Consider the following 25,127-nt stretch of genomic DNA (forward strand, 5'->3'; position numbering starts at 1 on the left):
AATGTATAAGCAATGTGTTTTTTTTCATTTTTTAATTTTTAAAATAGTAGTCTTCATTATTCTTGCAATTTTGTCTACTGGTTACTTTCACTACCTTTCTTCCTGACAATTTCAGCAGTACACAAAAAAAGCCAATCCACACAATCAAGAATAATATTTTCCACTTTAAATGGAATAATTTGGTGTTTTCAGACAATCTAATATGTTCCTTGGATTTTACCATAGGAGATAAAAGGCTATTTTTGTCCCTGTAATGTTATTAATTATCAATCATTTATTATTAATAGTAATTAATTATATTAAACATTATATTAACGTCCATTATTTATTAAACTAATGAGATTGACTGGTAAAGACCCATTCTTTCATTGACATCAGTAGCCTTTGAATGAGATTCAAAATTAATTGGTTTATGGGTTGAAATTATTAACCTGCATTGTAACCACAAAAAAAGGGAGGGGTTTTTAAGTGTTATATCCATTTGCAGTATTTCTAAACAAAACGTATGTGTACGTATACACATATATACATTCATCCTCCTTTATGAACTTTTTCAATTACAGTAGAAGATTTGACCTAGTAGTTTTACACTCCATGGTAGTTTTTTTCTATCACAAAATCTTAATTTCCTTTCTCCCAGCTGACTAGCCACATTTCAGCTGCAAAAATAATTTAATTGATTACTTTTATCACTCTAAGATGCCCTGTTTTAATATTCAGGCAGCTTGCTGTTGAAGAATAAAAGCATTGGAGACTGTCAGATATCATCACTGCTATGAACGTGTGCACATGGGCACGTGTTTAGATGTTCCTGTGTTCAGTGCTGCACACTTTAGACTTCATTATTATTATCAATAATTTATGTTGTGCCATAAATGTACAACGTGCATTCTTTATGCTATTTGGTGCTCGTGCTTATTTCCAACATGGTTTTTGTAATTATTAACAGTATGTTTTTACTTAATTAAAAGAATTGCTTTAAACATTTTGTGATTGATTCAAGCAGTATATATTTCAAGAAGAGTCAGTTGGGATTTAAAACAAACACTGTTATGATCAGATCTTGAGTAGACGTTCAAACATGGTTTATAGCTCAAAAAATGCTATTAACAGTAGGAGGTGATAATAGGCGATTTATCATGTGTATTAATTATTATCAGTCAGTGCTTCAGAATAAAACAGGAGGAAGGAAAAATATATCATGTATTCTTCTGGGGATGTAAACCTTCAAGGGTGAATTCTAGAGGGGAAGAGAAAGAGGGTAAAAAAACAATTAAAGGAACCACAGAAATGAATAAATCCTTTGACCTTGTAGTATCTCTGAAAAATAGCAATAAAAAGGCAAAAAAATAATGCAAGGGCGTCTTGCTTCATTTTCTTAAAGTTGTATTTTATAAAAAGTTGAAAGGCGAGGAGAGCTCAGGTTGACTTCAAATGACCTGCAATTACTCTTAAAGTATTTTTAATAGCATGTAAAAAGAGCAGAGCTCCTTTACGTGCTTTTTCGTGGTTATATTGCAAGGACCTGAAGGCCACCCGGAGTGCACGTAACACGTTGTGCTGCAGATGACTCGTGTGCTCTAAAGAAACAGAGAAAAGGCTAATTCCTGCACTTGCTGACGTCAGAGAGCTGAAAAAGACTGAATGCGATTTCCATTCCTTAAAAAGCAATGGTTACTGCAGGTGACCACCTATATTTTACATAGGGAAGTGGCAGTTTTCTCCACAACCAGTGTCGTGATTCATAAAGGCTGAAGGATTTTCCCTTACGGAAATCGGATTGGAAAGTTACATTTGAAACCATTCCTACAGCGAGATTCATCAATAATAAATATTATCTCTTATTAATCCATATTTTAGTTTAACTCTGGCTCATCGCAAGTTACCTCCTCGGGGAACAGAGGATTCTTTACAAGAGAAGGTGATGAGCCACCGTCCCCGGGGAATTAAATTGTGAAAACAATCTTGGTTTCCTACATGCTAATATAGATCTGTTATTCCCTTTCCACATCTATCACAACACATTTTAAATTGTGGCTGATCTTTTATGCAAATAGCTGTCTTATTAGGCACCGCGGCTGTATGTGCTAATGTCTCCACGGGTTTCTCGGGAGTTCGCTATCCAGCCATCAAAAATTAGAAAGGAGCAGGGATTTCTGCAGAACAAAGAGCAGCAGCAGCGTTTTCGGGTTCTAGGTGCCAGAGAGAGGGACCCTGCACTCCCCCAGCCAACAGCCGCAGTCCCAGGGCTCCCATTCACTCAGCCAACCTCATTTTTAAATAGTGGGGAATAATTGTCTCCCTGTGTTTTACTAGCACTCCTGCAAACATCCTTCACAGCTGACATTTTGTTACCAAACACTGGTAGGCTAGTGAAATTGCAAAAGGCAAGTCAAAACAGTTGCTAACAGTGGCATAAAATAAGCCAAGAACTAGTTTTGCGGTGTAAAATGTATATTTTCCCTTCAACTAGCTGCAAGTTGAAATTTTATTTTTGTTTTCCAACATTGCTACTGTGATGTGAACATTATGTGAGAAATACCATTCAGTCACCAGAATAGCAGGAAAAATCCCAGTGGATTACAGTTTACCACATATGTGTTCTAGATAAAAAAAAGAAAAAAGAAAAAAAAAGTATTCTTTGAATAAAACCAAAATAAAGCATGGAAGCATTATAATTTTGTAGCTGAGGTTTCAGTTAAAATTGTAAACAGTACTAGTCTTATAGTCTTATGCCTTGCTATTCCTCTTGAATACTTTTTTGTCGATTTGTAGACTCCTAAGTTCATTTTAAGTCCTGTGACACACACTGAAAGTGAGCATCTGATTTAAGAGCTCGATTCCATTGTCATGTTTTTTCACTTGACATTTACACTTTGGTAATTCTTACAGGTAAATACAAAGAAAGATACATTTTTCCCTTTATATGCATGAGTCACTGACGGGGTCATTCCTGCAGCGGTGCTTTGGACCTCAGCTGAAGTTACGAAGGAGCTAATCCCAGGTGGTTCAGGTTATAACGTTGACAGCAGCCCATGGCACAGAGATCTGGGTGATTTTTGGGACATGCTTGAGCACCACAGTGCCCAAGGGCTGAGCTTCCCAAACAGGGGTGCCCAGTGAAGCTCACTGTATGTGCTCCAGCTGTATCTGCTCCAAAGAGCGTAAGAAGAGGTGGTGGAGCCCCAGCTCTCACCTTCTTTCTCCATTGTCTCTTCATTTGCAGATCTTGCAGATCTTCATTTGCAGACTTGAACATTGGCAGTGTTCAAGAAACGTGTAGCTGAGGCACTTTGGGACACAGTTTAGCAATGCTGGTGGTGACTGGTTTACAGTTGGACTTGATGATGTTGGAGGTCTTTTCCAACCATAATGATTCTATGATTCTGTGATCTCCAGGGTCAGGGTGAGAGAGCCGGAGAAGAGGGGATGCCCTGCTGATGGGGGGCTCTCTGGAGCAGACCTGGCTTGCAGCACACGCACGCTCAGGCTTCTGGCCCTCGTGGGGAAGGGTTTGCCAACAGCAGAAGAGGCTGCACAACACTCCATTCAAGCTATGGTTTACTAAGGAAAAGAATACATTAAAATGAAATTCCATTGCATCAACTACTGTGTTACAGAGCAATCAGTCTAAATTCATTTCATTTTTTTCTTAATTCAAACTAACAGCCATTCTATAATGGTAATAAATGGTGTAATGGGGAAAAAAGGGTATTTTTAGAATTTATCTAATAGTCTTTATAATAGTGATGTTTAGTACATCATTGTATTCTGGGTAGGCTTATGTCTTTGTGCATAATCTTGTAAGTATGGCTTGTTACAGATTTTTGTGTTGTACATTGTTTTCTTTAGGTAACTTATCTAGGAATAATGCTTTTCTTTTTTTTTGTATTATTGATAGTGATTTTTGGCTTGAAAACAATGGGTAGAAAAGATGCCTCTACAGCAAGGACTCCTGTTGACCAATACAGAAAACAAATAGGTAAGAAATCTGTTTATTGCAACTAGATGAGTTGATGTAATAACATGCATTATTTCTCCTCAAAAACTCTAAGCTGCTTGCAAGTGGCTGAGGCAAAGTAACACATTGTGTAGGAAAACATTATTTGTATACTGTTGATAAACTCAGGCAGCAAAGCTTTTATAAAGGTGGTGTTTTGTATAACTTGAAAAAGAAAAGTCCATGTTTTATGTTTAGAAATGCCAGTGAAATACTGCAGTGTATTTGCTACCTGAAATGTTGGACCTTTCATTGTTCTCCTGTTTTCCTCAAGTTTAAAATATGAACATTTCTAACAAAAGAGTGTTCATACTTCATAAAAATTTGGAATTTTGAAAGAGCCAGACCTTTATATCGTATAAATGCATATTAATTAAATTGATTAAATTTTAATCATTTATATTTCCCTTTTTTTTCTGTAATGACTCATTGTAGATGTAGGTAACTTGTACATAAAGCACAATTGTGTCTCCTCCATCCTAGAGATGTACACAGCAAACATAAATCTCTGTTTCTGGCTTAAAACCAAGTGGCTTATTTTTTGCATCCGTACTTGAGGATTCTGTCTCTGTAGGCGTTATAAGACACATACAATATTTTAAAAGTAAGTATTAAATGAAGTACCTTAACCTATACTGTTATTTAAGTAAATGACTTTGTTTTACAGTTGCTAAGCACCCACATCTGTGCTTAAATATGCAGAAAATCAGCAAGTCTCTGAGTAAAAAGGGCTGTTTATAATGTGCCTTCTCATGGTGAAAGAGCTAGGGTTTTGTGAAAAATCTTAATTTTATAATGTTTTAATTCTTTTAGCGTAACATTATTTTAACATAGTTGTTTGAATGGGCTTTTTTTTGCATTTAAAGTTGAAAATAACTGACCATTTTGTATTTCACTTGTTTTAGGTAGTAGGAATGCTCTGTGTTTCCTACCTTGGGCAGTTAGTGTGGCAGGATTAATTCTTTGAAATAGTTAGAAACGTGGTTGAAGCTCTTCGAGTACATTTACAGATGTGAAGCAAATGGAGTGGAGAAATTTCAGTTAGATGAGCTCTCTGCTTTTGGGCAGTTTAGGCTTTGCATAGAAAACCTCGGTAGGAAGCTGCCATGCAGCAGGAGATGACACCACAAATACTTCACCAAAATGGTTTTGGTAAGAAGTGGGAGCCCCTCAGCTCATCTTTAAGATGATTCTTCCCCCATAACTAGATGGTTAAAAAGAAGATTGTTACATCCACTGTCTAACATATTCTCAGCATGTTTTTCATTATGGTCACTTCTTTTTCAGCCGTCTCTCTTGAGGCTGCTTTTCTTCCTTTTGTGAACACCTTCATGTGATTACTGTTGGAGTCATTTTTTGAAATGGGTGGAAGGGATCAGTGATCTCGACAGGGGTGCTCTACTCACCAGGGCAAGACTCTCATGCATGAAGCATCTCTCATTCCAGCAGAAAATTCTCCTGTCCAGGTCCAGCCTTCAGCTGCATCCCCCGAGAACTGCCTGGACCACGGGAGACCCAGAGGGAGTGTGAACCTGCCACTGAGTGTGAGACTCACTAAATGACCTCACGCTCTTCCACAGCTTGAGCTATTTCTTGCACATTAACACCACTTGGCGCTGCGGTTGCACATCTCACACCTGTGTGCCAAGGCTGATCAGCTGTGTCCTGAGCAGGAGAGAGGACACTGCATGTGGCAGGGAGGCAAGGGCGCGAGAGGATTTGTATCGGGGCCCGTCACTCTGAGAGATCCTGTTATGCAGCTGACTCGCATGTTCTGGGCTAGCCTTATATTGTCTAGGCTATATTTTAAGGCTAAATATGGCCTTATATTGTCTCAGCAATTTGGCACCTTCACTGTTATGCGAAGCAGCACCATCATCTATTGGGTACTGCAAAACACAGTGTCTGAGGGGTCTCATAATCTCATTTTGCTTAGGCGTGATGCGTTGTTCTTAAATTGGCAAAAGGAAGCGCTAAAAATCACAAAGAATCTTGCGCTGGCAGGCAAATAAACTCTATGACCTACAAGGTGTTTTTTCTGTCTCCAGTTTCTGTGATTATATTATTCCTTGAAGGACTTAGAGCAAGTACTAAAATAAACTATCCACTGCATCTTTCTCTGGTGGTAGGTGTTTCAGCTCCCATTTTAATTGTTCATTGATATAACCCTGAAGCTTGCCAATATGCATTATTGCAATTAGTGCATTATTATTAGTGGATTTATGGATAAACCCCTATATTTTAATATTACTGGAGTTTTTGAATTTAACACGTAAGTATTAAGAGCTAGCATTAGGCCTCGTTGCTGAGCTCCTCCTTGCTGAGTTATCCTTCTACTGTCATTGTACCTTTAAGTGTATTAGGGCAATAAATACAAATATTGACTAATAGAGAACTTTTCTAGTTGTAATGAATATGGAATCTTTCCTGTTTTGTCTTTGCTTCTGATTTTTATGCTGTTTTGTGTAAATGATGATAATTCATCTTTTTAATTCCTCATGATCTGATTACATTGGGATTATTAAAAATTGTGCTGGAAGAATTGCAGTTTTGTCTTGAAATCTAGTCATCAAATAAATAGATTAGCTTTGGGAGTTCACATGCCTTTGCAAGGATGCTTTAGTTTGATGGTTGCTAATAAAAGACCTTTCAGAATACAGAAGCATCCAGATAGTTTGCAACCCCAGAAGCAGTAGAGAAAGGGAGGCTGTGAGGGGCCTGCGTTTGAACACTTAATTTTTCACACCTATTTAAAGTTTTAAACCAGTGCTTGGGGTGATTACCAGATGCCTTTTCCAGGTGTTTAGTGCATATAGATTCTTGAAAATATTATGATGAACAACTATCTTTTGTTGTCTAATTGAGGGGCATTATTTTTTACCTTACTATTTTTATAGCCTGGCTAGAAAGGAGGTAACTATGAAAAAATGCTCATATCTTTTCAGGGATGAAAAATACAATCTTTGAGGAACAAGATATCACAAAGTCCTGTCAAATCCAACAACATTTTCAATTAATTGTATAGTGGAGTAATTTGGAGTAAAACCAGATATTTAATTTCACATTGCTCTTTTCCCTATGACCTGCCACATGCTTGCCCTGTGCCACAGTTTAAATTCTTATTGCTTGGTTCAGTTTAGCCATTTTCCTGCATTTTTTCCCTCGTGACGGTAGGTTTACTTGGGTTGCTCCTTGCTGTTATGCCATTAGCAGTTGGTTTTTTGCTTCAGTTTTCAGAGGATTCTCCCCAGATGGAGATTGTGAATACTCTTCTCTGGCCTCAGCCACCAGCCAAAATTGGTCAGCAGTGCCGCTCGCTCAGTGAGTGCCAGGGCAGCCCCCCTGCCTTTTCTCCAGGCAATAGAGAGGATTTTACTTACCAGACCAAATTGCCACAGGCTTCTCTGGGACTGTCCCCAAGCGGGACAGCAAATAACAGCAGCCACCTTTCCAGAGGTGCTCAGGTTGTGCCGGGGTAGGCAGGAGGGAAGGACAGCGCCGAGGAGCATCTTATGATGGATCCCCTGGAGCAGTCACGGCTTGAGAGGAAGCAGGAGGACAAGGAACTGCCCTGCTCTTTATTCAGCTCTCTCAAACGCAGCAACGCACCTGGATGTGTGCTCACGTGCACACACACGAGTGCACACAGGCTGAGCAGTGGCAGAAAGCAGGGAACTCCTTTGGGTAGCATTTATGTATCCCTGCTGCTGTTTGTGCTGCTGGGCTTCCTTGTCTGGGATCTGAGGGAAGGTGTGAGAACGACTGCGTCTTTCTGCATTTCTGTAGCTTTGCTTCATAATGCTAAGAAAATAGCAACAGGTTTTGCACCATATTTGCTTTGTTTACTGTTATGGGTGCTTTAAGTTCCCAGAACAATTCCACATGTATATTTTTCAGCCTTCATCTGGTGTGTCACTTGTGCAGCATGGGAGCCGCAGGATCTTGGGTAGTGCTCATGACTCATGTGATTGCGTGGATCCTAAGCAGGCATACCAAAAGGATTATAGTATAACTAAAACCTGGTCTGCAAATCAGGAATAGACATACTTTTGGCTCACTTTGCTGTTGTGTTGCTGTAACATAACTTTTCATGTGGAGAGACTGTGTGCTGATCATTCAGCCTCCAATTTGTAGACTCAAAGGTCTGTTTAGTGTTTGTTCTGTGTCCTTTGATTTAATCCTCTAGAATATGAAGCTTTTATAGGTGTAGCTGAGGGGATCACTGGGATAAACAAGGCTCTCCAAAGTTCCTTAGGGAGGAGTGAAATTTATGAATGAAATATATATATATATTTTGAAAATAGAATTTGGTAGGCCATGCATAGTGGGTCTGTTATGGTGGTGCTTTTTAGCATACCATACACAAACTGATCCATCTTTGAAAGAGGCCTGGGTAGTGCTTCAAGAGATGCTGGCATGCAGCAACACAACAAGGAAAGAAAAGGAGTTCTTAATTTGAGCTAACAACTGGAAAACTGAGTGTAAAGGGGCCCCTTTTTACTCCATGAATTAGTGTGGGGAACTGGTGGCTACCCAAAGAATGGTGTCTCATGCTACGTTTAAGTGCTGCGCTTCCCAATATCCCAATGGGAACATTTTTTGATAGCATTTTGATTTTGGGGACTGGTCCTTCCATCTCAAACAAATGTCTAACAGGGTAGATGTCGATGGAATGAAAATTCTCCACCTATTTGCTGGAATAGTATTTTTCACGTTTTTGACAGAAGCAAACTATTTACTGGGAGAACACTAAGGAAGAGAAAAGTTCAGAGGAAACAACTATCTGCTCTTCTGGCTGTGTTATTCCTGTAGAAGGAAAAATGAAGACACCTCTCCTAGGAGTTATTGGTGAGCTGGAGAACAACCCAGGAAACAGATGGACAAATCCAGTGCATGGATTTGGGTCCCCCTCCCTTTTTTTTTTGCATATAAAATATTAAATTTAGCTACTTGAATTTTCTAATAAGAATGTCCTAACAAGAATGTCCTAACAATAAAAAAGAAGTAGAAAAAACACTACCTCCTTTTGCTTTTATGTGAGAGTGCTGGCAAATTTTACAGTCCTTTCCTGTGTTAAGGTTCATGCTTGATAATGCTATGCCAAGCGTACCACGTGGCGTCCTTTTCTTTTTGTTTGGGAGAAGTGTAATGGAGAATGAATTTCTTGTTTCACAAAAATTGAACTATATCTTTTGGTCAGTGATTGCTACTTTCATTTCAGTTTTGTGCCAGAAGTGTAATTTCTTGGAAAATAAGGCAAGAGCAGCTGAGAGAAACACTACTATGGAGTGAAACATAGGCTGGCTTAAGTAATGCAATCCACATTTTGTGGCTATTGGGATGTTTTTCAATAAGTTCTGTGAAGGCTGATGATGGATTTTAAGCATATACAGTATGTGATCACTGATTTTTCAAGTCCAAAGCAGTAAAGCTATGTTTCATTGCCTTGGCGCAGAGCATTAAAAGTGATGGTAGATCTGGATATGTACTTGTGTTTGTATGGATGTTATTTACTTTTCATTTACAAGGGCAGATGCAGTCCTAGTCTGGACAGAGAAGCTGCAGAGCCACAGAACTGTACATGACGTGCACACACCATACAGTGATAATAAAGAGGAACGTGGTGTGTCTAACTCCTTTGCCCCCTATTGCTACCCTACAGTAAATCCATATTGTTTCTTTGGAGTTGTTTGATTATACTACTTTTACAATACCTTTGTACTACACTTGTTTAGTATTTTTGTACACATGGAGGCTCATAGTCTGCTCTGTTTTTAGTCTCATCAGCACCACCACCATTTCATGTTTTGCTGTATTGCATTTTGGTATTATTGCTAGCATTTGCAATTCCTGTAGAATACCTGGAGTCTACAGGCCTCTCGGAGTGACTCATATTTGTCCTTGTACTCATTTTGAGCTCCTGATCCATTTGTCAATGCATTCATTTTTGCAGGCAAAAATATCATCCCGAAACAACCTCCCTGCATCCTCTCCAGAATACATAAAGATTTCACTATAGACACATGAGCATATGTATATTACAAACAGAGCAGAGCAGTTCAGTGTTTTTTAGAAATTCTTGAACCAGATTTTGAAAATCCTAGCTCATATTCATTAAGGGTGGACTTCAAAACATGACCACAGATCTGGCTTATGTAGGAAGAACCTCTAGATGTTCTGTTCTCATTGGTGATCGCTAACTAGTAGTCTATTACTTTTATGTTTTCAGGTCTATTACTTTTATGTTTATCAGTGTTAAAAATAATTTTTTTCAGTGGAATCTTCTGTTATGCATAATTTTAGAAGTAAGAAATTAGGACCTGGCTGCATTGAGGCATATAAGGTCTTGAGCTATTCATGTGATGTGTGCTGGACCCTGTGTATTACTTCTCAGGCTTTGAGTGTGGGATGGGTAATGAAATAACAGTGCATTGGGAGTATCGTTTTAGCTTAAAACACTCAAATAAAAATATAGAAAAAGCAGTTGTTTAAGTTGAATCAGAGTCACTGTCAAAGTTACATTGAGGTTATTTCATAGATAAAGCACCAGGAACTTCTGAGCAAAGAGCTATAAAGTTAGAAGTGGAAACCAGACAGGAAACCAAATACTATGGCTCTGATTGAGTAATCAGATTGCAATTAATATATTTACAGATAATATAGGGCAAGTTATAAAAGACCTGTTGTCTCTCAAGTACTTTACTTCAAATCTAGTCTTTGTAATATCCCCAGCTATGTGGATATTATATAGGAGCAATTGAATGAGTTTTGCCCTGTTAAACATATATTAAATAATGAAATAAATATATTTCGAAAGTTTTGACTGCATAATAAATAGGAATGTGGGAAAGGCCGAGCTTTTCTTTAGTTTATGTTCTGTGAATGTCTCATCATTATCACCATATCTTTATTGTGTTGTAAAATTTGTAGCAACGCTGATATCCTGAATTGTGGCTTTTGATTTTTATTAAAAATGAATAGTGATTTTAGAATGCATTTTTTGTTCTTAGAATTAATTTCCCTATTATATTTTAGCAGAATACCTGTGGGCTTTCTTGTTCATAAGGATTGGGGATTAGATGATCCAGATATGATGGGTAACAGGATTTGACACAGCTCAACACTAAATCACTTGTTCAGGTTCAGGCTAGGTGATAGTCATGGGAAGATGGTAACTACCTGGCAGATGTTGGGTGGCATTTTTGATGCAATGTTTGTGCATCCAGTTCCTAGCGGAGAAGTGTTGAAAAACATAATGTTGTTGGCAGTTAAAACAGAGAGGAGCTGGATAATGAACGAGCATATGGAGTGAAACAGTGTCTCAGCATTAGACATGGTCCCATCAGCTCAGGGTTATGGCATACTGATGGGAGAGTGGCCCAGTTTCCCTGAAACTGCTGCAAGGAAGACTGAAAACATAGAGTGTGCTAGATCCCTCGCTTTGGGCTCCTTGAGCATTGTGCCTATGCTGTACGAGCCTGTCAGCAGTGCTAATTAGCTTTGCCATGATGCTATATGTTATGGCACTGCATCTTCTGTTTTGAAGTTGGTTTGCACCTGGCCAGTTCAGAGCACAGGCAGAATGAATGTGCAGCTGTTTGTGTAGCCATAGCCTGAGGGACACAGCCTGAGTCAATGTACTGGAAGCTGGAGGAAGTTATAAATTAAAATAAAATGCAAGTTGAGCCACTTAGGATTTTGCAAGCATCGACTGAGCACTGTAAGAATCATCTCCAAAGGTGAGAGGTCTCTAAGTTTGGCCTGGTGATTCATGTCTGCACTTGTAAATTAACTAAGCCTGGGACTGCTTTCTGCCATAGAAGCCAACTGGCATTGAATGAACCTGACCATACTGTTCAATTATTTTATCCCCAAAACAGCAGGGTTGCATTCAACCTGCTTTGGGGAAATTGTTCCAACACTTCCCATGCATGGGAATTGCTTGGGAGAGTGCTAGTTACTTTAAGTACAAACTGTGCCAGACCCTGTCCTAAAAATTTGGCAATACAGAGAATTGATTTTCAGTTTCTATTGCAATTGTATGATGTAGTAATACACCTGCAGCTAGATAGCCAAAAAGTACAGTTTGACATTGCAAAGTGATGATTAGCAATACCCACCTAAGACACCTGACTCTGACTGCTTGTTCCTGTCGCCATGTCACAGCAGACTCTACGATCAGTTGTGATAGCACTGCTGTTTATGTGGTCATTTTGATCCAGCTTGAAGGAAAAACTGTGCGTTTTTTTCAATTCCCTGATCTGCTTTATCAGCTGAATGCATGCAACTGAGCTACTAGTGTGAACAGAAGAGCAGGACAACCCACTGCAGGGCCTGAATCACCTGGCAGAAGTGCTGTGATTGAGTATTGCTGCCGAACATATTGTAAAGCCAAGCCACAACTCAGGTGAATTAGGCAGAATCTCTAGGCTATCTGACAAGCAGATTGAACAGATTAGAAGGAAATGTAAAAAAGATTAGCTGCCTGTGCAAGCTTTCCTTGGCTTGCTTAGAATCACCTCTGATTTCATTCCAGAGGTGTCTGTAGATCAAGTCAGTCCTACTTACTGAATTATAATATGAATAGTGAAAATTATAGTCTAAAACCTTATATTCTGAAAGGAATTTCACACTGTCTATAGTGAACAATGATGTCTCCTTCCATAGTTACAGAAAGGACAGACAGACCTGAGCATAGTTCTTTTGGGTCACAGCCTTTTCATGTGCCTACTGCACACATGATCAGAAGAAATGGAGCGAAGCAGCTAGGACATTTATATCTGAAGAAATGCTTTTCCAGAACAGATAGACTGAAGTCTTCTGTGTCCTCTCTGGAACAGATGGGTACTATGCAAACTGGAATGAAAGGTACAGAGAAAAACATTGAATAAATTGCAAATCAAATAGTATTGAAGATACAATCCTTAACATACTTCAGCGTGCGAACTATCTCAGAAAATCAACCTGTTAAGTACAATACCAGATGGAAATGACTGAGACAGCTACAAGAAAATCGGACTCATGTCTGCAACACAGGAGCCCCGTGTATCTTGAAAGGGAGCTTGGAAAATCACAGACCACATAGGATATATTCCATGGAGGAGTTTCTGTCCAAATGGCTTATTGGAAGAAGCAAATATGACCTGTTGTGTTTACATAGATAAAACTATGAAATTCTATTAAGTAGTCATTATACAAGGGACAAAGCAGAAAGTGCATTTATTATTCACGAGAGAAAGAGAAAAAAAATGTTTTTGGTATGGTAAAATAAGAGAAAAGATGTCTGTAAAGGCTGGTTATTCCCGTCTTAGTTCTACCCCTGACACAATATGAAGAATTAAAGAGCGTGGTTCAGTGTTAACTTTTCAGGCAACTTTTAGTCTGAATAAAAACTTCTGATGATCAAGAAACCGTGAACTGGAAGGTCAGGTTTTACTGTGGTGGAAGTTTGTTATAAATATCACAGTACTGAATTTATCAGAGTTACTTCAAATGTATGTTCCTGTAAGTGAAAACAAATTCCGATCCCTAAGTGTGAAAATAAGATTAATCACATATTCACAGAATGGTTGAGGGAGAAGGGACTTCTGGAGACCATCTAGTCCTACCCCTCTGTTCAACAAGATCACCTGGAGCACATTGTCCAGGATTGTGTCCAGACAGCTTCTGAATAGCTCCAAGGATAGAGACTCTACAGCCTCTCTGGGCAACCTGTTCCAGTGTTGCTCTGTCACTCTCACATTAAAGCAATTTTTCCACATTTTAAGGCAGAATTTCCTGTTTCAGTTTGTGCACGTTGCCAAGAATCTGGCCCCATCTTCTTTTCACCCTCCCTTTAGATACTTATACATATTGATAAGATCCCTCCTTAGTCTTCTCTCCTCCAGACTCCTCTCAAGCTTTCCTTGTAAGAGAGAAGCCATAGTCCCTTCCTCTCTTTTTGGCCTCCACTGTACTCAGTGCAGTGGCTCCATGTCTGTCCTGCACTGAGGAACGCAGACCTGGACACAGAACTCCACGTGTGGCCTCACCAGGGCTGAGTAGAGGGGAAGGATCAGCTCCCTTAACCTCCTGGCAATGCGCTTTCTAATTCAACCCATGATACAATTTAGACACCAGAAAAACTTATTATGTTGCTTCCTGTTTTGTTTATTGTCTTTTGTCAAAATATTATCAAAGAACTGTGCAAATTGCTGGCTTTTGGGCAATTTGGGAAATGTATCATGGTAAAGCTGGATAACCCCTAACTAGGTAACCTCCAGAGATCCTTCCAACCTGAATTATTCTGATATTCTCTGTGATTATTCTCATTTGTTTCTGATATGCAGGGAATGTTTGCTCAGAACCGTAGGACCATAAAGTCCTGTCACAGCAAAGGTTTTGAGAGGTGTTCAGCATGCTTCCTTTGCTTGGAAAAATAGCGAAACTCAAGACTGTTGATGTGATAACTGGCACATTGTAGAAATATCAGGGTGGATTGTATCAGTATCAATATCTTAAACCTTGGCTTATCTCTTTACTTTGTTGACGAGCTCACTATCAATGCTGCAAACTCATGAGCTGACACCTCAGAGGAGGTGCCCTTGTTTCTGATTATCATCCAAATCATGGACATAAAATAAACTGTGTATTATTCCTGTATGTATTTCAAGTAAAGATAGGAAGTATGAAAGTCTTTAGATAGAGCAGTAGTAACAGTGAGTCTGAAGTTTGGGGTACTTTGACCATGCATGTTTAAAAAAAAAAAAGAAAAAGAAACAAAATTGAAAAAGATGATAAAAGAACTACTAGAGTGACGAAGAAAATGAAAACATTTTTTAGTCAAATTGTTTGGCTTAGCCAAAAAATGCTAAGACAAATATGATTGCTTTCTGTAAATATTTTGGGATATACTGGGAGAGACATAGGTCTACATAAACTCAGTCTATAAATGAACATAAACTGTCCACATAAACTGTCCTGATGTCCTGCTTGCAGTGATTGATCATTCTCTATGACCAGTTTGAACAAAACTGAATGAGTGCCTGCACCAACAGAGAGCTGGATTTCAGTAGTTCACAAAGTCCCTTCTAGTCATATGTTCCATATGGACAAGATTTTACAGTGAAGCGGAACAGCTTTCTAAGATATTTATAGCTGAAAATATATTTGGAAGGATTACCATAACTTTCTTCCTGGAGTTTTACTTTGGGAAACATTAATACTGAATATTTTTCACCAAAATCAAAAATTCAGGAGAACCGAAGAACATATTTTTGAATTTCACAAGCTTTTCCCTTGTTGAAGAGAATAGAAAGTTCCTGTTGAGAGTTCAGGCTGAGAGCAGAGAGGTTAGAGAAAAGGGACACATTTTTATGGTAACATTAATCTTTGGTTTTCGATACTTGTGCACTCAACATAAAATGGTAAAACCATCAAAGCAACACAGATTAAAGACCCAGAAAGTTGTATATTTCCACTGCATTCTCATACCTGTTTTTTTCTTTCTTTCTTTTTTTTTTTATAAGGTGCTGGGTACATTTGATGTTGTTGCCTTTTTTGTATTTTATTTTATAAAGTGCAATACTCATCTGGTTAATATGTACAGCATGCCATCCCTCTGGGGATCCCTAATTGTACCTCTTCGACTGGACTTGCCTGATTCACCCCTTGGCCCTTGCTCTGACTGGTAGGAATGGGGTGTGACTCAGGCATTCTTGCCAACAAAAAATGTCAACGGGAAACTAAAAAATGGTTCATATCATTCAGACTTCCAGCAATTAGTTCACCTTTAGAGGGAGAGAAAGGAGAAGCACAAAGTATGTGTAGATTGTCAAGGGACCATGGGAGCATGTTTCATGCAGTAAGTAAACAGGAGCAGTTTGGAAACAACTTTATAGCAGAGGTTTTACAGTAATGCCATGGTAGTAAGGGACATCTCCATTGAATACATCATGGACTAAAGTGCATTTTTAAGTCGAGTTTTCCTTCTGAAGTAACATCATCTACTTATTGAACAGCATATGCAAAATCAGTTATTTTCCAAAAATAGTTTTAACCTTGGTGAGTGTCCAGCATTAAACATTACTGAAACCCTTGGCATAAAATTTCTTTCATTGTGTAATTGAACTCTGATACAAGGAAACAGCTTTGTTCTCAGTATGTCTGAGAGAAGGTGGAAATATTGGCTGAAATGAATGATGGTGGGGAAATGCCAGGAGTGGAAAGTGATCACGATACCACTATTTATTTGTACTTTTAGTTCCTAAAATATTAGTAAGAAATTATTGGTTAGAACCTAAGCGTAAGATTAACATTGTATTTCTTTTACTCCTTTGGATTTTACAGCTGAGATTTCACTTAGGCAATCAGAGAATCATTTCCAATAGTTAGTAATCATAATTATTTTTCACTTCTGTTACATTATTACACCAGGATTTAAAATTTTTGATAAGTATCAAAGCTTTAAGAAAAGATATTTCCAAAGGCTATGAAATAATTTTATGTATGATCCAGGAACAGAAAACAGCTCTGTGCTTTTTCTCCTCTAATGGATTTTTTTTCCAGAAGTAGGGCTAGTTTCTTTAGCAGTTACTCCTGATTTTATCTATTTCTTACAAGAAGCAACATTCTTAAAAGATTATCCTGTGGAATTAAGTAAGTTTCATGAAAAGAAGATGTTGATAGAAATCCTTGCTTTTTTTAGTAAACTTCCCTCCTACATGCCTTTCATTACTTAAGTTAAATAGTATAGTTAGATTTAAAATGAGACCATTACTGAAACAGACTGGCTCAATTCATAAAAATATCAGCACAGAACTGATGCCGATGGAAATGAACACAGAATGGTCCCAGGTAAAGTCAAAAAGTCCCAAGTAAAACCAGAACGATGACAATATTACAGTACAGTTACAGCATTTAAGTGAATTGTCGTTTTTATATGCCTAAGGAGAAGGTGTGGAGTAGCCTAGTAATTCTGCCGGACATACTGAACAGTGCAGTATTTTCAAATGGGTACCAGACATCTCCTGACCAAGTCCAGTCCTGAAGTCAGGAGTGAGAAGCCACAGGTTTTGCATGTTTTAATACACTACACCCTCAGACATAGTTCTTTCTCTATAAGCTGCCAGAAAGGAGAAAGGACAGAGTAATATGTCTGGAGAAATATGGATAAGTTTAAAAGTCAGCCAGTCTCTAGCCTTTCTTTATGTAGGAGCAGGCTTTAATACCTTAACACAAATGCAGATCTCACTGTTGGCTGTAGCCCAGTTTGGCTTTGGAAGGTAAAATTGTGTCTCCTAATATGCTTGAAGACATTATTACACCTTTAGTTCTGAGGTCCATAAACCATTACTCTGGGTGCTCATAAATATGCATTTCCTTTGCATTTTTAAGTAAGCTGCTATTGCTGTCATTCACTTTTAGTTAAGACCTGTCAGCTGGTGTTTCTGTTGAAGGCAAGAAGTTTAAATTATGGGTGAACTGAAGATATGTATTTCTTGGGAGTGCTAAAATTATGAGTGAGTTGGAGAGATTATTCCTCACAAGTAATTTTAGGATCCCAAGGGATAATGGTGATGTGTACAAGAGATGTTCCTTCTCTGCTAATTCCATTAAAAGCCTCTGATTTCTGCATTGCTAGTGAGTGAAACTCCAAAAACCTGTCTTTCCATCTTACATAATCACTTTCACAGTATCCTCTAACATTCACCTCTGCTAAAAGTGTCAGTGCATTGACTCCTGCAGTGACAGTGATATATAGGTCTGACAAAGCATCCTTTGCAATATGCTTCACTGAAGTGAGAATTGCAAATGCTGACAGTATTACTGGAAACCTTTTACTTAGACAGTATTAATAAATTACAACTTATGTTTTGGGATGGTGTTGTAATATACAGCTGGTCCAAAATGATACGACTCTTACTAGTAAGGAATTACTGCATGTTGGCAGACCGCATCCAATTTATTTTCAATTCAGAGAAAGTCATTATCCACTGGATAAGACACTGGATCAGGAGTGATGATGTTCAGGATCACAGTTGTCCCATTCTTCTGGTGCATGACTTAATGCAAGTCTCTTCATCCCAGACATCTTTTGTTCCTTCTTCCTGTCCTTCACTTTTTAGATTGTCTTCCTCTTTGATGTGTGATCTGTGACTATTCATAGAGTAGCCCTCTCAGGTCTTGCAGCTTCTCATCTCTTAGGTGAAATCCAGGAGTCTGGTGCTCACACCAAATAGGTAAATTCTGTCCCTTATTGCCAAGTTCTAACGCCAAACCAGATGTTGTTTGGTTCAGAATATGCAAACCTTTCTAGGGCTCGTGTGACTAGTGATGAATTGAGGGTGAGTCAATTTGAAGTAAAGAATCTTAGCAGTAATAATGTGTTTATTAAAGGTTAACATGAAAAAAAAAGATGACAGCTCAACAAAGGAGGTATTAGAGAAGTGAACGTAGCTTTTTTTTATGCTGCACTGTCCCTGTCTCACCTCTTCAAAGTAAAGTCCCAAAGCGGAACAGCTGGGCATGTGAAGCCTGGAGAAATGGCTTCTGAAGGAGGCAGTATTCAGAGGCCAGGGCTCTGCAAGCAGCAAGGACAGCAGGAAGAGAAGGGACAATCACAGTGCAATCAGTGCTATAATCTCCATGGGATGTCTCTTAGGCTTCCTACCCTATTTAGGTCAGACCGATCAGGTAGTGAGGAGTTAACTACTATAGAGTGGGAGAGATTTTCCCCTTCTGAAACACCACTGACCATTTATCCAGAAGCTTTAATATTATAATTACAGTCCTTGTCAATGTCGTGGTGCTTATTCATCAACTGTGCTTGATGAATGGTTAAAATGATGTTCTAGCACCAGAATAGCATGATACACCAAAGTAACTGTGAATAAATTTCAGATTACTAGTATTGGAAACATTTTTCAGACAATGGTTGGTTTGGCTGCATTCATGTGCTCAGAGGTTAAACTTATTGTGAGAGTTGTGGTCAGGAAGAATTTCTCACTGCATCAGATTTTATGAGACTGGTGAGGGGTTCTCCTATAGCAGGGAATTGAGGGAGAGAGGGCTTGTTTTCTTTGGAGTATGAACCAGGATCCACCTCTAGAATCACGTATATATATTTTTTCCAAAATATTTCCCAATATTTCCCTTCAACTTCTCCTGTAACCTCAACATCTCCTGTTCTGTATAAGATCAAAATAAAGTAACTTCATGCAAGATAGTGGGAGAATCAGTCCTGGTGAGGCCACATCCAGTGTTCTGTGTCCAGTTCTGGGCTTGCCTGTACAAGAAGGACATGGTGCTACCAGAGAGAGTCCAGGGTAGGGCTATGGAGATGATTAGGGGACTGGAACATCTCTCATATGAGGAGAGGCTGAGAGAGCTGAGCCTGCTTATGCTAAAGGAAAGAAGGCTGAAAGGGGATCTTATCAGTGTATGCAAATACCCTAAGAGAGAGTGTCAAGAAGATGGGGCCAGAAGATAGGGCTATTTTCAGTGGTGGTGGAGATTGGACAAGAGGCAACGGTCACAAACTGAAACACAGGAAATTGCATTGGAATTTGAGGAAAAACTTCTTGACCATGAGAGTGACAGCCCACTGGAACAGGCTGCCCAGAGAGTCTCTGGAGATCTTCAAAACCCACCTGTACATGGTCCTGTGCAATGTGCTCAAGGTGAGACTGCTGGTGCAGGGAAGTTGGACTAAATGATCTCCAAAAGTTCTTTCCAACCTCAATCATTGTGTGATTCTGTAATTTTCTGGGTATGTGACTATGGAGGTAAGAAGAGCAAAACAGGTGTTTTGTGGAAATCTGTTATATGAGTATGTTTTATTGCAGGCAACTGAATTTGATGAGTCATTAGTCCAGTTTTCCTTTATAATCTCTTTAAGTGCTTTCACTAGAGAACTATTAGTACTATTTTTCTACCTTCCTGCCTAAGCTCTTACTGGGCCTAACCTCTAGTAATTACACAGCCAACATCACAATAACAAGCAAACAGATGGGACATATAATATTCATAAATTATTGAATGAAACTCCCTCATCCTTCACAACAAGCTCTTCAGGACAGGGACAGACAGTGTCTTATAAGTACCTAGAATATAACAAGGACATAAGTAACAGCCAACATGACTTGTCGAACCAGTCTGATATTCTTCTATGCCAGAATAGCAAACCTTATGCCTACATATGCCTTGACTTTATTAAGGCTTTTGTCAGGGTAATCTAATAAACAAACTAGAGATGCATGAACAGATGAAGCTATTGCAAGGTGGATGCCAAGTTGGTGCAAAAGCTGTATTCAGGAGTTAGCAACAGTTTGCTGTCTATTTGTGAAGGTGTAAAGAGGGATTTACAGGGGGCCAGTCCTCTGTCCAATACTCCAATTGCAAGAGGAATAATGAATTACACTCATAAATTATACAAATCTGGGAGGAAGTAAACAAGTATGGATATAAGATTAAAATTAAAAAAAAGAGATGAAACAATGTGGAAAAATAAAATATCACATAGTAAGGAACAGAGCAAGATTTTTAATCTTGGTAGAAATAATAAGCCCACAAACTGGGTAGAAAGATCAGAAACAGTAGAACAGGAAGTAGAAACATTGCTTAGGCAATAATTTTGGAAAGGATTTGTAACAATGAGCAGACTCACAAACTGTAATTGAATGTACAAGGAGAGTATATGTGAAAGACAGAGATAACCCTCTGCTTCAGTGCTGTGTTTGATTTTGTTCAAAGAGCAGGAAAAAAAAAAAAGTCCAGAGGAGAGCAAGAGAGGTCCAGAAAACAAAGACTTGAAGGACTGGGGTTGTTCAGTCTGGAGAGCAGGAGAGACATAACGACAATCTTTAAATGTATAAAAGCCTGATACAAAAAATAAAAAAGATGATAATCTTTTCTCCAAGGCTGTCATGGGTATGACAAAAAGTAATGAGCTGAGTTCTACAAAGGAGATTTAAGTTAATATCTATTAGACTTTAGGAAAACTTTTATAATAGAGATAGTGAAGCACTGGAAGAAAGCTAGTGAGACTGTCGAATCTCCGTTATTAGGGACTCTTCGAGAACTGCACAGAAAACATCTGCCTAGTATTGTGTAGATAAATTTGATCTTACCTTGGGGCTGAGCACATAGCTTCTCAAAGCCCCTTCCAGACCTGTCTTTCTGTGATTCTGGAGTTAAGGTGTCTGTGCAGAACTTGGTTGTTGGCAGCATCCTCTGGGTGCTGTCCTTATCTACGATGATGGTGATTATACTCTCTTTTGCTTGCCTTTGCTGCATAGCTTCCATCCAGCAGATCCCCTCTCGCTCAGTTTTTTTTCCTCCACTAATAGAGCTATGGATGTATCTTCAAACAGGATGTATTAAAGAAGGAAAGGTCTGTGGTGTCTAGAGACAGAGATTGCAAAGAACAAAGGAATACTCACAGCAACGGTGCAACTCTGAAGCGATCTGCACTGCATGCTATGTCCATCTTCCTAGAAAGCATTGCAAATAAGTCTGTTTCCACTTATTTCAGGGTATATCACATTTTCCTGTCCTTGGAGCCAGCCAAGTTAATAAAAGCAGTGTAAGCCAAGTTGGAACTGGGCTCAGTCTGTCTCAAAAAGGCAGAAAGACTCTTTGTGTGCTCTTCTCCCATGTTTTGCTGCCTTGTATTGATCACCAAAGAAACAGCGCTATAGTTGCCATTGTCCAAATACAGTTTAATCAAATATTTGATAAAAGTGTGGCTTAGAAACTATGCTAATAGTGTATATTTCACATATGTTTCTAAGCAAAAGTATCTTTGCTTTGCTCAAGTTCAGAAGTTTTACTGAGCCTGATTCTTTATATGAAAGTGCAAAGACTGATACTTTGTTGTGTAGCAAAGTAATAAACATGTGCACAAAACTAGTGTGCATGTGTATGCATGTATATATTGGGAAGATGGAGAAAAAAAAAAGACACCTATTCAATTATATGTTCCGAATTAGTTGTGTTAATTTGTTTTTGAGAAAGGTATTTCATGTTGTCTGTTTGATTGTAAAATGTTAAAGAGATCATTCGAAAGGTTAATGGAAGAATTGCCATCCTGTGTGTTCAAGATACTCCTTTTTATATGGAGCTATTACTTTTTTAATGGCTGTAAGCATGCACCTGTTGGTTTAAATGAAAGACTGAAAAAGATGACTTAGTATTGCAACGTATGAAAAAAACAGATCCCTGAAATAGTATGCAGCAGTATTTTAGCACTGTTCTTTATTCTTTTTATATGGTCTTGCAATTAGCTCTGTATATTCTATGGATATACACAATGAAATTGTATGACATCTGAATTAGCTGACAAAGTATTGATGATATAGATAAATGTGTATATACATATATATATATGTATATATAGTATTGAAGTTGTTTATATAGATTTTTAAAATATGACTTAAAGGAGTCTCAGAAAATGTGCTAAATTAAATGTGTCAACATATGCCTAATACAGATTTTAAATGTAAAGCATTCCCCTTACGATATGCTGTTTTCATGAGATGGCAACTCAATAATTCCAAGGGATTTTCTAAGGGATTTTGTTTCCAGTCAGAATATTACATTTAACAAATATTAGCAGACTTCTGTTTTGGAATCAGGGAAAGATAGCAAATAATTAAATAAGTATATTTTGGTATACCTAAGGATGTCATATATTTTGATTTTTTTCTTTTAGCTTGTAAGCAGTATAAAAGGAACTTATTCATTTTAATGCATCCTTCTTGTTGGCTTAAAGCTGAAATATAGTTGCTTGAAAATTAATTTACCTCTCATGAATGACTGGTTGGATTATCTTTGTAGCATTAAATGTCAACCTTGAGCTTAGAGCACATTGTGTCTACGGTAAAAAGTTGTCCCTGAGCACTTAATGTTGTGTTAAATGATGATGTGTCCTTTGAAAATGTATTATTAGTGTCAAGCTGTTCCGTCTCTCAAGATTGAAAAATGGTCAGTGATTTGAGCTGCCATTAAACCTGAATTAAAAAAAAAAGAGAGGCTGTGGGGGGCTTTCATGGTTTTTCTGAGTACAGACATACTCTTGAGTGCGTACAAGACATATCAAAATGTTTCTGTTAACCTAAGACTCCAGAAACATTTGTAATCACAGCAATTAAAAATAAGAAAATCTCTCTTCTGTGTCTCTGGAAAAAGAATGATCATCGTATATATTTGTGTGATGTTAAGAGCACAAAAATAGTAGTAGATTCTTGAGGGCTTGATCTTGTTTTTGTAGAAGAGAACTAGAATTATGGCACTGATCCTCAAAAGTGGACAATAATTTCCTAAGCACTAATATATATATGTGACACTGTCTGATTTTATATGAGATTAGGCCTGAATTTCTTTTGGAATGTTGTTTTTCTGAAAATTCTCTAATATCCTAAATAAATAGGTTTTTTTTCAATTTTAGAGTTGAAATGCTAAGGATGATACATGCGTGTTTAAAATGCAAATGTAAAGAGAGTAGAATATCACAGAGGTTCACTGGGGATTCAAATTCTGTTATTTAGTTAATACAGTGAAAATAATAACTGATTTAAGATCTCTCGTGAAGATATTTAGACATGTACTTCTGTTCAAGCACCTTGGAAGCAAGGTGCATAGGAACCTTTGTGGGTCCAGGTCATGTTACAAAGTGCTTGAAGATACCTAATTACTGGCACTAGCAAAAGCCCTTAAAGGAAAAAATCTGCTAGTGTGTATCTAGAAAAACTCTTTTCTATGAGGGTTGGAAATTCTCTCTGTTCCAATATGAGATGGAGCTCAGACTTGAGGAGATCCACAGCATATAGAAAAAGAAATATCTATAACCTCTAGTATTAAAAAATGAACTACTGTAAAATTAAATGAAAATTACAGAACTGCTGAAAGAACAAAACCTTTGAACATTTGTGTCAATTGACTTGCTGGTTATAGACCCTATTGAATTCCTCTGGTGCACTTTAATTACATGAGAAGGTACAGGGGAAACCTTATTGCTGTCTACAAATATTTAATGAGATGCTGTATGGAAGGTGAAGCCTAACTCTTCTTAAAGGTGGAACAAGAGGCAACATGCACAAGTTAAACATGGGAAATACCAATTATATAAGAGACAAAAAAATCAGCAGAAGGATATTGAAAGAGTTTGTTCGGAGAGGTTGTGCCATCTCCATGTTTGCAGATGTTCAAAATTCCACTATGCAAAGCCCTGAGCGACCCGATGTAGCTTTCAAGTTGGATCCAGTTTGGAAGTTGTCTCTGTTGTGAATGGGGTTGGATCAGATGACCTCCACAGGTCTCTTCTAAACTAAGTTTTCCTATCAGTCTCTAAAGCTCCAGGGAATGTAGCAGGTACACAGGAAGGGTTTGGAAGAGGCACAGTGTTAATGTTTACAAGACAGTGGTACTGTGTAAAGTAAAGACATAGCATGACCTCTGGCTCGAGAATTGCAATGGCGTAACAGAAACCATGCAATTCCCCCTGAGCTGTCACGCCAGCTGGGATTTTAGGTGCATAGTTCTGTAATGTTCTCTTTATAGTGTTAGGAATACCTAAGCTAATTATTTCAAAGATAGTTGTGTCATGTGGTCTGGGATTCTGGAGAAAAGCATGTTCTAAACTCATTCTCCACTGCTCCTTTATGTGTAGTTTCTTTGGCTCAGATTCATTCCACCTAGATTTAGAGATTAAACTAACCCACCTGATGTGGGTGCTGAACAGCTTCAGCAGCACTCCGCTATTCCTCACCCTTTGGAAAATGCTCCCTGTGGGAAGTAGAGGGAGAGCTAGAGCAAGCAAGGGCCTGAATCCCTGAAGGTTGGTGCAATGAACAGGATCTTCTTTGACTTCTGAACAGAGGACAGTGGGGAATCAAGTGAAGGAACCTTCTTCCATTTACCCGTCTATCCCTATCTGCCAGCTGGATCTAATATGTCTCCTACCTATGTTGTGGCAGGGAAATAAGAGCAGATCCTTGAAATTGGCCCATGGAAGCCCTAAAAGAACTAGAGGGGCCTCATCTTGCTCTGTGCTTGTACAGTAGGATTTTCTGGGAGAGGTCCCAAAAGCTTTGCTAATTCAGATCAATAGGAACTATAAGACCATTGATTTCAGTTTAACTAGGTGTGT

The 25,127-nt window shown here is 38.4% G+C and overlaps 1 protein-coding gene across 1 annotated transcript in view; it reads left to right on the top strand.

Moving 5' to 3' along the window:
* TRIQK (triple QxxK/R motif containing) overlaps positions 1-25,127 on the top strand; it is a 52,565-nt gene that overhangs the window by 11,653 nt on the left and 15,785 nt on the right. The window contains exon 2 of the mRNA XM_088533590.1: positions 3,902-3,982. Within this exon, the coding sequence (XP_088389716.1) occupies positions 3,922-3,982 (61 nt within the window). The 5' untranslated portion in view covers positions 3,902-3,921. The remainder of the gene's footprint in view (positions 1-3,901; positions 3,983-25,127) is intronic.

The sequence above is a fragment of the Tinamus guttatus genome, unplaced genomic scaffold (assembly GCF_059628265.1).
Source record: "Tinamus guttatus ecotype Peru unplaced genomic scaffold, ASM5962826v1 Tinamus_guttatus_pri_ptg000510l, whole genome shotgun sequence".
Taxonomy (NCBI): Eukaryota; Metazoa; Chordata; class Aves; order Tinamiformes; family Tinamidae; genus Tinamus; species Tinamus guttatus.